Source organism: Sardina pilchardus, chromosome 20 (genome assembly GCF_963854185.1).
Source record: "Sardina pilchardus chromosome 20, fSarPil1.1, whole genome shotgun sequence".
NCBI classification, from domain to species: domain Eukaryota; kingdom Metazoa; phylum Chordata; class Actinopteri; order Clupeiformes; family Clupeidae; genus Sardina; species Sardina pilchardus.
The window spans coordinates 1,061,639-1,075,922 of record NC_085013.1 but is presented as its reverse complement, the minus strand read 5'-3'; the positions used below and the strand labels follow the sequence as shown (position 1 = coordinate 1,075,922).

At 42.0% G+C, this 14,284-nt stretch overlaps 1 protein-coding gene across 1 annotated transcript in view; it reads right to left on the bottom strand.

Moving 5' to 3' along the window:
- LOC134067936 (ryanodine receptor 3-like) overlaps positions 1–14,284 on the bottom strand; it is a 172,133-nt gene that overhangs the window by 1,281 nt on the left and 156,568 nt on the right. The window contains exons 94-102 of the mRNA XM_062523424.1: positions 12,181–12,223; positions 10,580–10,707; positions 9,154–9,214; positions 8,827–8,973; positions 8,576–8,710; positions 8,280–8,436; positions 6,748–6,812; positions 4,535–4,635; positions 1,326–1,377 (exon numbers count right to left, since the gene is read on the bottom strand). Of these exons, the coding sequence (XP_062379408.1) occupies positions 1,326–1,377; positions 4,535–4,635; positions 6,748–6,812; positions 8,280–8,436; positions 8,576–8,710; positions 8,827–8,973; positions 9,154–9,214; positions 10,580–10,707; positions 12,181–12,223 (889 nt within the window). The remainder of the gene's footprint in view (positions 1–1,325; positions 1,378–4,534; positions 4,636–6,747; positions 6,813–8,279; positions 8,437–8,575; positions 8,711–8,826; positions 8,974–9,153; positions 9,215–10,579; positions 10,708–12,180; positions 12,224–14,284) is intronic.

Sequence of the window (14,284 nt, the reverse complement as noted above, 5' to 3'; positions counted from 1 at the left end):
CAACTAACTGAGTCTTTAAAGAAAATACGGTAGCACTTTACATTACAGATCAGTAATTACCTAACCCTAGTTGTTGTATGGTAATTGCACAGTAATTGTCTAGAAATTGCACATTAATTATTTGTAATATGTGGTTTAAAAATATTATTACCATTAAATTGCATTAATATTACCATAACATTACCCACTTATTACTGATTTGTAATGTAAAGTGTTACCGAAAATACATAAAAAAGTATTTGACCTTTTTTACAATTAGATCTTTACTTTTGTGAAGGTGATTAACTAAATATTGCCCATAATTAAGTAAATTAACCATTTAATTTGCCATCTTCAATGGTTTCTGTGAAATGACAAATAAAAGGACTAGACCTACTAATTCTCTTCTACTTCAATTAGTAATGTGCTGCTGGCAATGACATGGTAATAAGAGCAGGTCCCATAGGATTCAGGTTCATGTCAATGAGTCATTTAAAAAAGGCAGCTTCTTTGTTGCTTTGCCACTATGATATAGAGGTGACTCATAATATATAATTTTCAATTTAAGCCAACTTTTAAGAACAATTGTTTACACTCTAAAAAATAAAGGTGCTTAAATGGTTCTTTAAATATCTGGATGGTTCCACGGAGAGTCAAAACTTTGTGTTGAGCCATTACATCAGCAGAAACTGTTGCCTCGATGGTTCTTTGATGCACTGAAAAAGGTTCTTCTATATAGGAAGAGCTGGTACTGGCCCCATTATTTTGTAGAGTGTAGAACAGTATTTTAAAGTAATCTTGACACTACAGTGTGATGTTAGGATGCATGAAGAATGTTAAACTAGCTTACGTAAGACAGCAGACTAACGTTAGACAGCTAGCTGACCGATGATCAATAAATCACACCAAATTTGATAAATGGTTACAATGACGGTATAATCTGATAACAAAGTGTCTATCTAGAAAAAATCTCTATAAATAAATCTATAGATATTTATAAACAACAACTGCTGTCCAGAGAGTTTTGTCCATCTTTGTTTGTTTTCACAGCTGCTTGATAGAGCTGTTGCACAGGTGAATGATTAATAGGTAGCATAGAGGATACATCGAAGATGACTTCAAAAAATACCGTTATAAGGGGTAGTTTGAAAACAGATTTTGATCCGTTTGAAATCGGCACTTGATGCCATGCTGCCCTGTTTGGCACCAGTTAAGACAGCAGTTTATTCCATTTGGAAAAGACCCATAGTATAGGCTACTGTACCTGCCTCTAGTTAAAAAGTGACTCTGAATGAAAATGTTAGCAATCTAACTGCACACAGTGTCTTTTAAATGGCAGTACTCACTTGTCCTGTGTGCTCAGTTTCATCCTTGTTGATTATGTACATCAGGAAGAACCTGCGGGAAAAAGACTCATAATTTCACAGCCACCCACTAGACTTAATGATGTTCAGGCTCTTTTTTCAGCCTTAAAAGAGGAATTAGTGGTGCTTAAAGAGGTCTGACCTTTCCCATATTCAGAAAGGTGACTAGTGTGTGAAATTAAACCATTGAAACTCAGCAGTTAAGGTTATGGACCTTAAACAGCACTTTTCATATATGGGAGCTTCAAGCATTCTTTAGCGTGCAGGAGAGATCACAGGTCAGTAATTCCACTTAAAAAGTACAGCATCAGAGCTCCCATGATGATGATGAGAGAGTAACATTTCATCTTGTCTTTCATCTCCAACTGCTTAAAAATCTGTTCACATTCACAACTAGAGATGCACCGATCGATCGGCCGCCGATTGGAATCGGACGATTTTCACGTGATCGGCCACGACCGGTGACCGGCCGGTCAGTCTGAGACATGCCGATTTTATGCCGGTCAAATGCACTCGCACGTACTTGTAACAACATCACACTCACACAGCTGAGTTTGCAAAGTTTGATGAAGCTAGGCCAACAGTCAGGGCTGGATAAAGCGCTAATACTGAGTTTTTCTATGCAGCGAACGCTGTGCTTTGCCATATTGCGTGGAATTTATTATACTAAGCTGTCACTTCAGGTTACAGCGCTCATCAAAGCCCGTCCTTGCCGCTAATTGCGTGCCCACAGCTGAACCACAAGCGCTATCAATAAGCAGCGACATAGCCTTTACTCAACGTAAGGCGAGACACGGCAGGAATAAACATAGTTTTGCTTCGGTTTGCCAACTTATCATGTATTCTTTCACACTACTACAACAACTAAGTCCGATTTACACATTTAGAGGTTTATTTCATTACCTTTTGTCTGATCACGCCTGTATAGGCCTATTTCTTCTAAATTCGCCAAAAGTTAGCATTCTAACGTGTCATAAACTACCGCGACCGTGATACAAAACATATCATGCGTGGTGTCGTTGGAAAGCTGTGTTTCTCCTGCATGACTTTATGCCATCCAAATATGGACACTTCCTTAGTATCCGCAAGCAATCGCGAAAGTTCAAAGAAGAGTGTGGACTGAGAATGTATGTCATTTGCTGTGTTTCAAGGCTTCTCAAAATTAGTTTTTTTTTGTTGTCATTTTCCAACATCTCAGCCTATGTAGCACTAACTTCAGTTATCAGTATTCTGAAGATATTTACAGTTGGATATTGCATATGGATGTGAGAAGAAAAGAAATAGTGTTCCTAGAGCATTTCTACATGTGTGAAATGAATGTCCCACACTGGGATTACTGCAGCTGAAGAGGACTTGAAGAAGAATCTGTCTATTCACATTTTTCTACCAGCCATTGACAAGTTGATTACATTTCTAACATGTTGTATGAAAGAAAATATAGGCTAGAAAATAACTCTTTGTTTGTGCTGTAAAGTGGTTAGAAGAAATTAAATCGGAATCGGCTGAAATCGGTATCGGCCGGTCAAACTCGATGAAAAATCGGAAATCGGAATCGGCCAAAAAATTGCAATCGGTGCATCTCTATTCACAACTGTTTCTCTAAGTTGCACATCCTCTAATACAGTCTTTCTGACCTTTTTCATCTTTTTGACACTAAAAAAATCCCATGGCACGCCAACACCCAAAATGTTCCAGAAGTAAAATATACTGTTGCCTAGAGTCTAAAAAATGCAGGTGCCTTATCGCCTGCATGCAATACCATTTCTGTGAAATAAATGCCGGGAAAATTATACATTCTGTTCACACATTTTGTGTACATTCTTGTGTAAAGGCAAACAAATAATACGCTTAGGTAATTTCCTATGTATTAGCTGCATTGTGCATTTTATGCAAATTGCAAAAACAAAACCAAAACCATGTAATAACCACATGTTTTAACAGTGCCCAATAGCCCAATAAATCAGAATCATAGCATGCTTTAATCTTAAGAATGAAGAAAAGAAATGTATCTCCATGTCTAGCCCGCCCCATGTACTGTATAAACCTCATAGCTGAAGAAATTTAGAAAAATCAATGCATAAACCTTAATTGATAGTCGTGAAATTACCGTGAGCCTATGGCTGAAAATAAAATAACTGGTATTGAAGAAGAAATGCACATTGTCTGAGGACCAAACTATCCACTATTTCAAGGAGAGCAAGCTCTATGCGTCAAGGAGAAGTTAATGTTTCTCATGCAACCTAAACAGCTATCCTACATGGAATTGTGCTTCAGCTGGATTGTTTTTTGTCTGTAAATCAACAATTGGGTAGCCTAGCCTTATTAGCAACTGTGCTACCTGCTGCTGCCCTCAGGCAAAGAGTATGTCATTATACTGACTGCCTACCACTAACAGCACAACCATACTTTCAACGAGAGCAGTATGATTATTCACTCTTTGACACATTTTATTTGACAGATTAATTTTTTGAACCAATGGATTGAAATTGTTCACAGCACATCTGATGATCTCTCACGCCACACTAACACAACACTGACACTCTCAAAGCTTCTTGAACTATGTTTAAATGTTTAAAGGTTCTTGAACTACTGTACACTGTATATCTGAAGCTGATGACTGAAATTCACAGGTCATGTATCTTGCACAGATGATGTAATTTAGCTTGGCCTCTGTTGCCAAGAATACAAAAATCTACACACAATCGCCATTTTGTTCTCCTTCTACTCCCAGAATGAATTTAACAAGCATCAACACTTTTATGCCAACAAGCATTCTCTTATGTACACCCCTACAATGTACATGGTGTGTATTCACCATGCATTAAACATGATTGGGAGGGGTGTGTGTGTGTGTGTGTGTGTGTCACACAGCAGGCTGTACAGAGGAGTCGTCCCCTGTAAGGCACAAAAAGGGACCATGGCAGCCCATGTATGTTTATTAGACCAAAATGTGTATTCATTACACATTCAGCCCAGACAGTCTGTGTGTGTGTGTGTGTGTGTGTGTGTGTGTGTGTGTGTGTGTGTGTGTGTGTGTGTGTGTGTGTGTGTGTGTGTGTGTGTGTATATGTGTGTGTGTGTGTGTGTGTGTGTCACAGCAGGCTGTATGGGGGGAGGGTGATGGCAGCCTTCACTAGCTGTGGATGGGCAAGATGAGCAGTGTGGGTGGCAAACAGTTAGGCAGCACTCACAGATAGTTAGCCAAGTTGTGCTCTTGCAACGTGTGGGTCTCAAAGCCGTGGGGCGTCGTGTCAAAGTAGTCATTGCCGATTCCACAGATGAAGCACTTTGTCTGTGAACAGAGAGAGAGAGAGAGAGCAAGAAAATGGGTGGGTGAGCGGGTAGCTTGAGTGATTCTGACTCACCTGTCATACACAGTGGGACCCAATCCAACTCTGAACTGGCCTTGATCTGGCCCACATCAGATCCGGTACAACCGCCTGCTATCTAGGTGACAAACTCAAGTGAAGCTCTTTGATGTAGAATAAAGCTGATTCCGGACTGTGCCACCCTGTGAGACCGATACAGCATTGCAGAGATGGTACTGCCAGCAGACAGACACCTGAAATGTCTGTGTGGCTGTATATGACCACAGAGTGCAATGTTTTCATGTATTCCTACAGACACTTGGTCTAAGTCAGTGTATATGCCCATGCCCATACAGACCAAGTCTACACCAGTGCTTCTTAACTGCTATGGCTTTGGGACCCACAGTTTCCCATGTTCATTAAGTTGTGACCCATATACGTACTGTATATTTTTTAGCGCTCAAGCCAATGGACATCCTTATACTTGTTTGGAACATGCTGATGTTTGGAATTACACTTGCAAAAGTGTTCAGCTCCTGATGTTACCTTTCAAAGCACACCACACACTGGGCTTTCTGTCATATTTTGTCCTCAATTGAAGTGAATCCATATGCTACCTCAAATATTCAGGGTTGCCGCCTATTGCGTTTACTGCTAAAATGATGTCTAACACAAAAAATGATACCTAAAATACTGTCTATGTAAATGGCAATGCCTGACATATGAATAAAGTGTATAAAAATAAAGGTCCAATATATGAACCTGACTTAAAGAGACCCTATGCTACTTTTTCATAGTCACAAAATCGCTCAAAAATCGTTGTTTTGCTTGACTGACCAGTTTCATCGAAAGCAGTAATATTTCCTCCCGCCCCCAGTGTCCCTATCCGCTATTGCAACCTTGCAGTTTCTGCAGGAGACGATCGCTCCTTGTTTACATCTGATAGTCTAAGATGGGTAAGGAACAAGAAGAACCACGCTTGCAGTTTATATATTTATATATAGCCTATATATGTATAAATATACACGCTAAAGCTGTCGGGGAAACTCTGCAGGAAAATATGCAAGCATAAAACGAGCGAAAACGAAAAACGAAACCGAAACCAGAGATGAAATCGCCAATCCTGCATAGTTCCTCTTTAAGAAACACTGGTGCACACTACAGCGGATGCCAGCATTGGGCTCGTCCACAGCTACTCCAGTCATCTGTAGAGACACTGAGGTCCAGATGTACTAACGTTTTGCGCCCATTTCAGGCGTGGCATGCGCGTATAAACATGGGGAGGATATGTATTAACAGGCCGCAATGAGAGAAACGCGCAGACTGCCTGCCATGGGAGCTGAGAATGGCTATTTGCGCTTTTCCGTGTCATGCATATTAATTCCTGGGCGGATCAGCTGAAAATGGGTGTAACGCGCAAGTACAGGGGAGGAGAGGTTCTAATAGTGATTGATTACGTATTCCGCCGTATGTATGAAAACAGCGCACGTCTATTTTGCGTTGAAAAACTTCCGCCTGCTAAAAGCAGGTGTAATCCAAATTGTGGTTGACTGCGTCTCTTAGAAAAACGTTTAGAGACAGCTGAATCAGTATTCAGAGCAACAGTTTTCTTCATTGTACTATGTCAAAAGCAACCTTAATTTTCGTTTGCCTCTCTAATATCGTATTCTCTCTTCCACGACATACAGTAGCTCTTCTCAATTTGCTAGACTAAGTATTAAGTCATAGCCCTAGTCTACGTGTAGTAAATAGTTCAAGAATTTGTTTTAAGTGGATTAGTAGAACTACTAGGCCTACTCTGTCTGTCACTGCTCGTTGACATCTCTTTGTATCATATGGTCGCTAAACTTTGATTCTTTTTAATGTTGCAATATTCAACTGTGCTTGTGGTTCAGCTCTGGACGCGCAATTGGTGTTGTAGAGGGGGCGGGGACGGGCGGTGTTGGACGCAGTTAACGTAATGAAGTGTCAGCTTAGTAAATTCCACGCAATATAGTAAAGCACAGCGTTCGCATTCTGCGCATACGAAAACTCGGTATTAGCGCTATCTGGCCCTGAGTGCTGATGACTCTTGATGGGGGATTTCATCAGCTTACCTCCATGTCCTCTTTCACCTGTTCCTGTTGGTCTCTCAGTTCCCCAAAAGCATCAATGATCAAACCTGTTCAGACACACACATGGACAGACAAACAGACAGACAGACACAAACACAAACACGCACACAGACACACACAAACACACTGTTATAATAGCAGGTCATGTTACATGTTACACAGAGACAAAGAACATCAGCCACACACACAGGCTCTGCTTTTTCTCATATACACACACACACACACACACACACACAGACACACACACACAATACATGTAGAAGTTATAAACACACCACCACACAGAGACAAAGATGTGTATGTGTCAACCCAACACACACACACACACACACACACAGAGAGAGAGAGAGAGAGAGAGAGAGAGCGCAGTGAGTGCAAGCCTTTCCCTTGTTGATTGGCAGTGTGGCGCGGCTGCTCATCCCCCTGCGGATGAAAGTGGCGCTGCGTGCATCTGTCTCTCTGTTTCTCTCTCAGCCTCTCTCACACACACAGCTCAGGCACAGGGGGCCAAATGCCAGGCTATTTTAGAAGTGTCTGCAGGATGCTTCCTCAGACAGAGCAAGTGTGTGTGTGTGTGTGTTTGAATGTGTGGGCGATGATGCATAAGAGAAAAGGGGGGGGGGGGGAGGGAGAGAGAGGGAGAGAGAGAGAGAGAGTGTGTGTGTGCATATTCCAGTGTGAATGAATGAATGAGTGAATGAGAGCACTACAGGCCCTATCGTATGCTTATTGCATTGTGGTACCAAGTGAGGAGCAAGTGAGGAGTGTCATGTTGTCTTAAATAGCAAGGTGCGTCATGCCTCACACTATCCATGTAGACTGCTAAAAAAGAGCCCGATGTGCTGAGTGTCCTTTGGGCGTGTGTGTGTGCTCACTGGTCTGTGTGGAAATACATGTACTGCAGACTTCATGAGTGTGTATGTGTGTGTGTGTGTGTGTGTGTGTGTGTGTGCATATGTGATGCAGAGAAGCAGCAAGTCCATGCATTGCCACACTGCTGGTGTGAGTGTGTGTGTGTGTGTATATATGTGTGTGTGTGTGTGTGTGTGTGTGTGTGTGTGTGTGTGCGTGCGCGCAGCAGGAGTAGAGCTGAATTGATTTCACCCCGTCGTGCCCCGTCTACCCCCCTTTCCCTCCTTTCTGTCTCTCAGCAAGGCTGGCCGCTTCGCCTCCAGAGTGACTTTCACACCTACTGGCCTGACCCTGGCACACACACACACACACACACACACACACACACATACACATACAACCTTACAGATACAGACACACTGTACACACTCTCTCTCTCTCAAACCCAGACTAACAGATCATATGGAGAACACCATGCCTGTTCTGATGGCCTTGTCTTCCATTTGACTTTGGTCATCTGGGAGCTGAGGTGTGGGTTGTGGCCACATTCTCACAATCGGGCATTATTTTAAAAACGTGTCCAGAAAACTTACAGAAGAACTAGACATGGGACCTGCACATGGCTGCTACACGCTCATTTAGTCTGAAAGCAGAGTGCTCACCCTGGATGATGGCCAGGAGGATAACGATGACGAAGAAGAAGAAGGTGATGTCGAAGAGGATGCGGTAGAGCTCGTAAGGGTCACCCGCCGGGTCCTCGATTTCGTCACCAATGCCCCCTCCGGCACGCACACCCACATACATGTGGAACAAGTAGCACTGAGTGGAGAGAGAGAGAGAGAGAGAGAGAGAGAGAGAGAGAGAGAGAGAGAGAGAGAGAGAGAGAGAGAGAGATGCATTCATCTGAGCAGGCATCTCAGCAATAAACTCTTGCATGTATGTGAAGGAAACCACTCACGGTCATCATGTCATCACACTTCATGTCTGGCTCATCCTCATCCTCACTCTTGTTGTAAAACTTGCGGAAAAAGTTGAAGGCCACCACAGTGTAGAGGTACACCACCACAGCCAACAGCCCCACCGTCAACACCAGCTACAAGGAACAACCACAAAACACACCTGATAACTACACTGTCCCCTGGACACTAGTCATTTTGCCCTCAGAGACCAACCGTGCCCCCTGGTGCTGGGAGGCCGTACTGCACCCACCTGTTTGCCATTGTGGGTGACTGAGGAGAGGATGGTCCTGAGCGTCTTGAAGCCCATGGCGATGTCCAGCAGATGAGCAGCAAAGAAGAAGTTGTTGTAGTGTCCTAGAATAGACATGGTGGTGTACCACACAAGGTACAGGAAAGACTACAGGACACAAACACAGGGACAACAAATACATTACACAAGAGAGAAATGGAGCATGCATAGAGAATATGGTATTGTGTAGTATACTGTATGTAGTTATGTACTATGCATATAGAGTATGGTATATAGAATATATGTGAAGTAGCAACAGCTTTTTTACGAGAGGGAGACATTGCTTACATTGTCTGTGAAGACCACTCCCAATTTCCAGATATGATATTTGGTGTCAATGGAGCTCAGCCTGTCAAGAAAAAAAATCATGATTTATTCATTTTGAAAGTTTCACAAGTCCCACTTCCAGCTAAGCTCAATGATAAATGTTTAATATAACACGATTTTCATCTCTCTGACTAGAAGATGGAAGGTGCAGCAAACTTCTACATGAGGCCATTATGTGGTCTGCTTAATGAACTCCAGGAAACAAGTTCATGACATTCATCTGAATTTTCTTTATGGCCATCAGGGAGGTCTTAATTTAGGAACAGACTCTCTTAATTGGCTTCTTAATCAGCTTATAGGAAGCAGCCGACCACTTAATCATCCTCTGGACTATTCACCAATCTCCTTGATATTATCATAAAAAACCTCTGAAAAAGATAAGAAGTCTCGCTTTCAAAAGGAGAGATGACTCATGCACCTCCACATCAGTTAACACCTCACTATGCACTTCATACTGCATGCTAGTGTGGATGCTGCAACACTGACGTCAACACTAACTTCAAACCACCTCATTGGCGACTATGAACAGGTAAATGGAATAGATAGATAGAGAGATAGATGGGTAGCGCTTTATTGTCAGACATGTCTGAATTGTATCTTGCGTCTATAGCATTGCAGCTACATTTGTGAAAACGACATGAAGACACACATTGCAACTGACCACACAACACACTTACACATCAGTCACAGCAGACAAAAACAGTGCTTAAGTCTGATCCTGTTCAATCGACAATTCAAAGTCACTGTTAAGAATCATTAGAATTAGAGCTATGCTCTCAACAACATGCCAAGGCATGTTCTCAACAACACAACATAACTAACTTACAACAGCCTCACTCCAGAAACACCAGTGGCCAACACCAAGTCCTTACTCTGGCACATGTGCTGTATGTTCTCACTACATCAAGCTCACTGTAGAAAACAGGCTTATTATTCACCAACACCAACAAGCTCTTCCAGCAGCTAACTTGACGTGAAAGATGCAGAGACACCTTATTAACAGGTGCATGTAGTGCATGGTCTCGCTAGCTATGCAGCAGCACCTCCCTGCAGGGCATGAACAGGTGTGTTCACCGCATGCTCTCAGAACAAACTCCCAACAGCTCACCTCCCTTCACCTACCCAAGTGTGCGTCATGCATGTGTAAAACCCCAAACACCCACCCCAATACTCACTTCACCGCATGAACACATTTGTTTTTCGTACACATTTTAAACTCTCAACGTTCCAACGTGTGTCTGTGTGTATGTACTGTAGGGTTGTGTGAATGTGTGTGTGCATGTGAGAGAGAATGTGAGTGTGTGTGCTGTGGGTGAGAGTATGTGTATGTCTAACACGTGTAAGTCCCAACAGCACAGGAGCAGGTGTGTGTAGAGCACATTCTCACCAGGAGACGAGTGATGCCTCCTTCACCACGGCCTCCTCTGTAGGGTTGAAGTCAAGCGCACTCTTATCCAGGCCCAGCAGCTCAGCAATGCGCTCAGCACCATACAGATCCCCGTACTTATTGATCACCTGCGGGGTGGGGGTACACACACACACACACACACACACACACACACACACACACACACAGAGGAGAAAATGTAACAACTCAAGGTTGTTGCATGAGATTCTGGGGAGAGTATCCACAGATATGTAAAGATCCATAAGAAATGCACAATGCATCTGTAGCAGTTTCACTGCACAAGCCAGGAGGCTCATTAGAAAGGCACCATAGTAGTCCAGGTGGGTGATAACTATGGTCTGTACCAAGAGCTGGGTCACATGTTGGGTTGACGGGGCGACAAAGGCAACATGGTCAGATTCACAGAAGGTCAGCTGGTCATCAATCATGACACTTTCTCACAGCCTTGATAGAAGCTCAAGATAAGGAGTCAATTTTGATATTGATGTTGCGATGTTTAATTTGTTTGGCTGGGAGGATTGCCAGTTGGATCTTAGAGAGATTTAGCTGGAGATGGTGTTCAGTCATCCATATGTATAATCTGAGATCCACACCGAGACCATGGCGTTGTTAGTCAGGAATTATCGATAGAGTTGGGTATGATCTGTGTAGCAGTGCTATTAGAATCTATGCCTCTGGATAATGGTGAGGTGTTTTACATTGCAAAGAGAAGGGGCCCCAGGACCAAGCCTTGGAGCCTCCCCGTGGAATTTTGTCCTAACCATGAAACAATGAATGATTGTCCAGAGAATAAGATAATTCTCCACTTGAGTGGGTTATAGAGAAGGTCTTTTAAACAGTGGTGTAATCCAAGTCAGTTTGAATGCAATAGGGGATCTTTGAGAGGCCAGTGAAGCATTAATCACATGTGTGACTGCTGGTGTGATGGAGGGACAAGACGGTTAGAAGAGGCTGATTGAAATGGGATCCAGCAGGTATGTAGGCTGGCTACACGTTAGGAGTTTAGAGTTCAATGAGAGGGTTGAATGAAGGAAATGTTGTGCAATACACCACAGGAGACCAGGGCTGCTGCATGTTGTGTTGTTGCCGCCTTAGCTGGGCGAGACAGAGAGATTGCTACAAGTTGAAGTGTTGGTTGTGCCCTTAACCGGAAGAGTAGCTGCTAGCTGAAGGAGGTGGAGGGTTGAGTAGATGGAATTTGGAAGTACAGTAGATGGAAAATAGTTTGTGAGTGTCATCGTATCATTGTAAAAAGCCTTCTGTGCAGCAGTGACGCTGGAGGAGAAGGAGGAGCATAGTGATTGGTAGCTTGTGAGATCAGGTGGCCAATTTGTAATGACGCATTCATTACATGCTTATGAGAGCCTTATGGAAGCCAACAGTTACCCAGTGGGGTTGGTGGTGTATGTTATTTTGTAGTAACACTATCAATTTTTGAGGACTTGAATGGTGTGCATGTTTGAATGCAGAGGTCTGTTTTTTAAGTTCAGTCTCAGGGAGATGAAAGGCTCGGGTATAAACAAAGTCATCTAACTTACAGCTCACAGAGAAAAAGCTCAATGGTTTTTTTTCTTATTTACCTTGCGTTTGACAAACTTATCCCAGTAGTTGTTTGGGAAGGATCTGGATGAAAGGAGAAAACAAACAAACAAACAAAGGAGTGAGAAACAATAAATAAACACTTAGGCTGGGTGTCTTTGAGAAAACATTTGCAAAGTTCCATGATCCAAATGCAGAGGTTACTTAGTAGCAGCCAGCCACATTTACTAACAACCATGTCTGATGTCAGGTGGTAATGCTTATTACTAAAAGATAGAGTAATTCTGTAATTCTGATGAAAGGTTGTAGCTGTTTGAGCTCAACAACTAATCAAATTTTGCTTTAGTGTCTTGATTGACTGATTGTCAATCTGATTGCTGATTGATGATTGACTGATAGATAGATAGATAGATGGGTCATTCCGTGTCAAATCAGACAAAATCCAGGAAAATGGTTGCAGCACCGACTCGGATTTTCTTCAAAGTTTGTATACACAATGTTTAGGTTCCATAACTAAAATCTGTAAAATATTTTTGTTCAATTCTATTGTTTTCATTGTCTTTTTGCCCTTGCCTTTTTACACTCTCTAAATGACCTTATCTTGGAGGCCATGTTAAGGTACTCATATCTTAAAAAGTATAATTCCTAGCCTGACTAAACTTTATAGAATGGAAGACAAGCATGTTCTCAGTAAGATTCAATGATTAAATGTTTGTACCACAGTCTCATTGGTTGTACAGAAGTCTCTAGTTTCTGAAAAAACATGCAAAAAAAGTGATATTGAGGGTCTCAAAACTTTTTTATTGGGACACACCTGCCATCAATGAGTCTTTTCTATAGAAATATAATCCTTTGTTAATGTTGTCCCAAAATGTGAAGTCTCCAAATCAAATTAATTTGACAATAATAAGGATAAAACAAGGCATGTTTGTATTTTTGTGTCATTTTCATGCAGCTGAAAAGCTATGTGGGGTAGGTAGTAGGATCATGAAAATCTATGTGGAAATAGAAAAGTATATGGACATGTAGTGTGTAAAGTTCTAATATTGCATCCAAGCCCCGTTCACAGAATAAATGCATGTAGTTACAGGTGTTTTGGTAACACCAGAATAAACATTTACAATAAAAAAAGGGAAGTTTGGCACCCCCCTCTGGCGAAACAGTAGCATTTTGCTACTTTTACAAGGCATTAACTCCGGTAGCTATTTGAATGGAATGGAAAGGCTATATTTTACTTCTCGTATTCAAAAAGAAGCAGAAATTCCTAATACCTTGAAATTGAAAAGGATATCAAATACACCGAATTATGTACTTGAAATTATGTTTTAACGATTAATCTAAAATAGGGCTTTCATTGGTTGGTGGCTGTGAAGTTCTCAAAGGCCATTTGAATATCTTCATATGTCTTAAACTGTTCAGAATGCCACTCAGGCACCGCAGCATGATGTGCAGGTAGGGCAATATGTGTCTATGATGGAAAATGGTGGGTAGGGTATGCCTTGGAGAACTCAGAGGAGCTGGAGGACTACAAGGTCAAATTCCTGCACCCCAGTGGACCAGCTGCCATTCATGTGCTGTGTGCTGTGCCAGCCCCAGCCACTACCAGGACAGGACGGCAGTACGTATGAAGATATTCAGATGGCCTTTGAGAACTTCACAGCCACCAACTAATGAAAGGCCTATTTTAGATTAATGGTTAAAACATAATTTCAAGTACATCATTCGGTGGATTTGGCATCCTTTTCAATTTCAAGGTATTAGGAATTTCTGCTACTTTTTGAAAACGAGAAGTAAAATATAGCCTTTCCATTCCATTCAAATAGCTACCAGAGTTAAATGCCTTGTAAAAGTAGCAAAATGCTACTGTTTCGCCAGAGGGGGGTGCCAAACTTCCCTTTTTTTATTGTAAATGTTTATTCTGGTGTTACCAAAACACCTGTAACTACATGCATTTATTCTGTGAACGGGGCTTGGATGCAATATTAGAACTTTACACACTACATGTCCATATACTTTTCTATTTCCACATAGATTTTCATGATCCTACTACCTACCCCACATAGCATTTCAGTTACATGAAAATGACACAAAATACAAACATGCCTTGTTTTATTGTTATTATTGTCATGGTTATTTGTCGTGGAG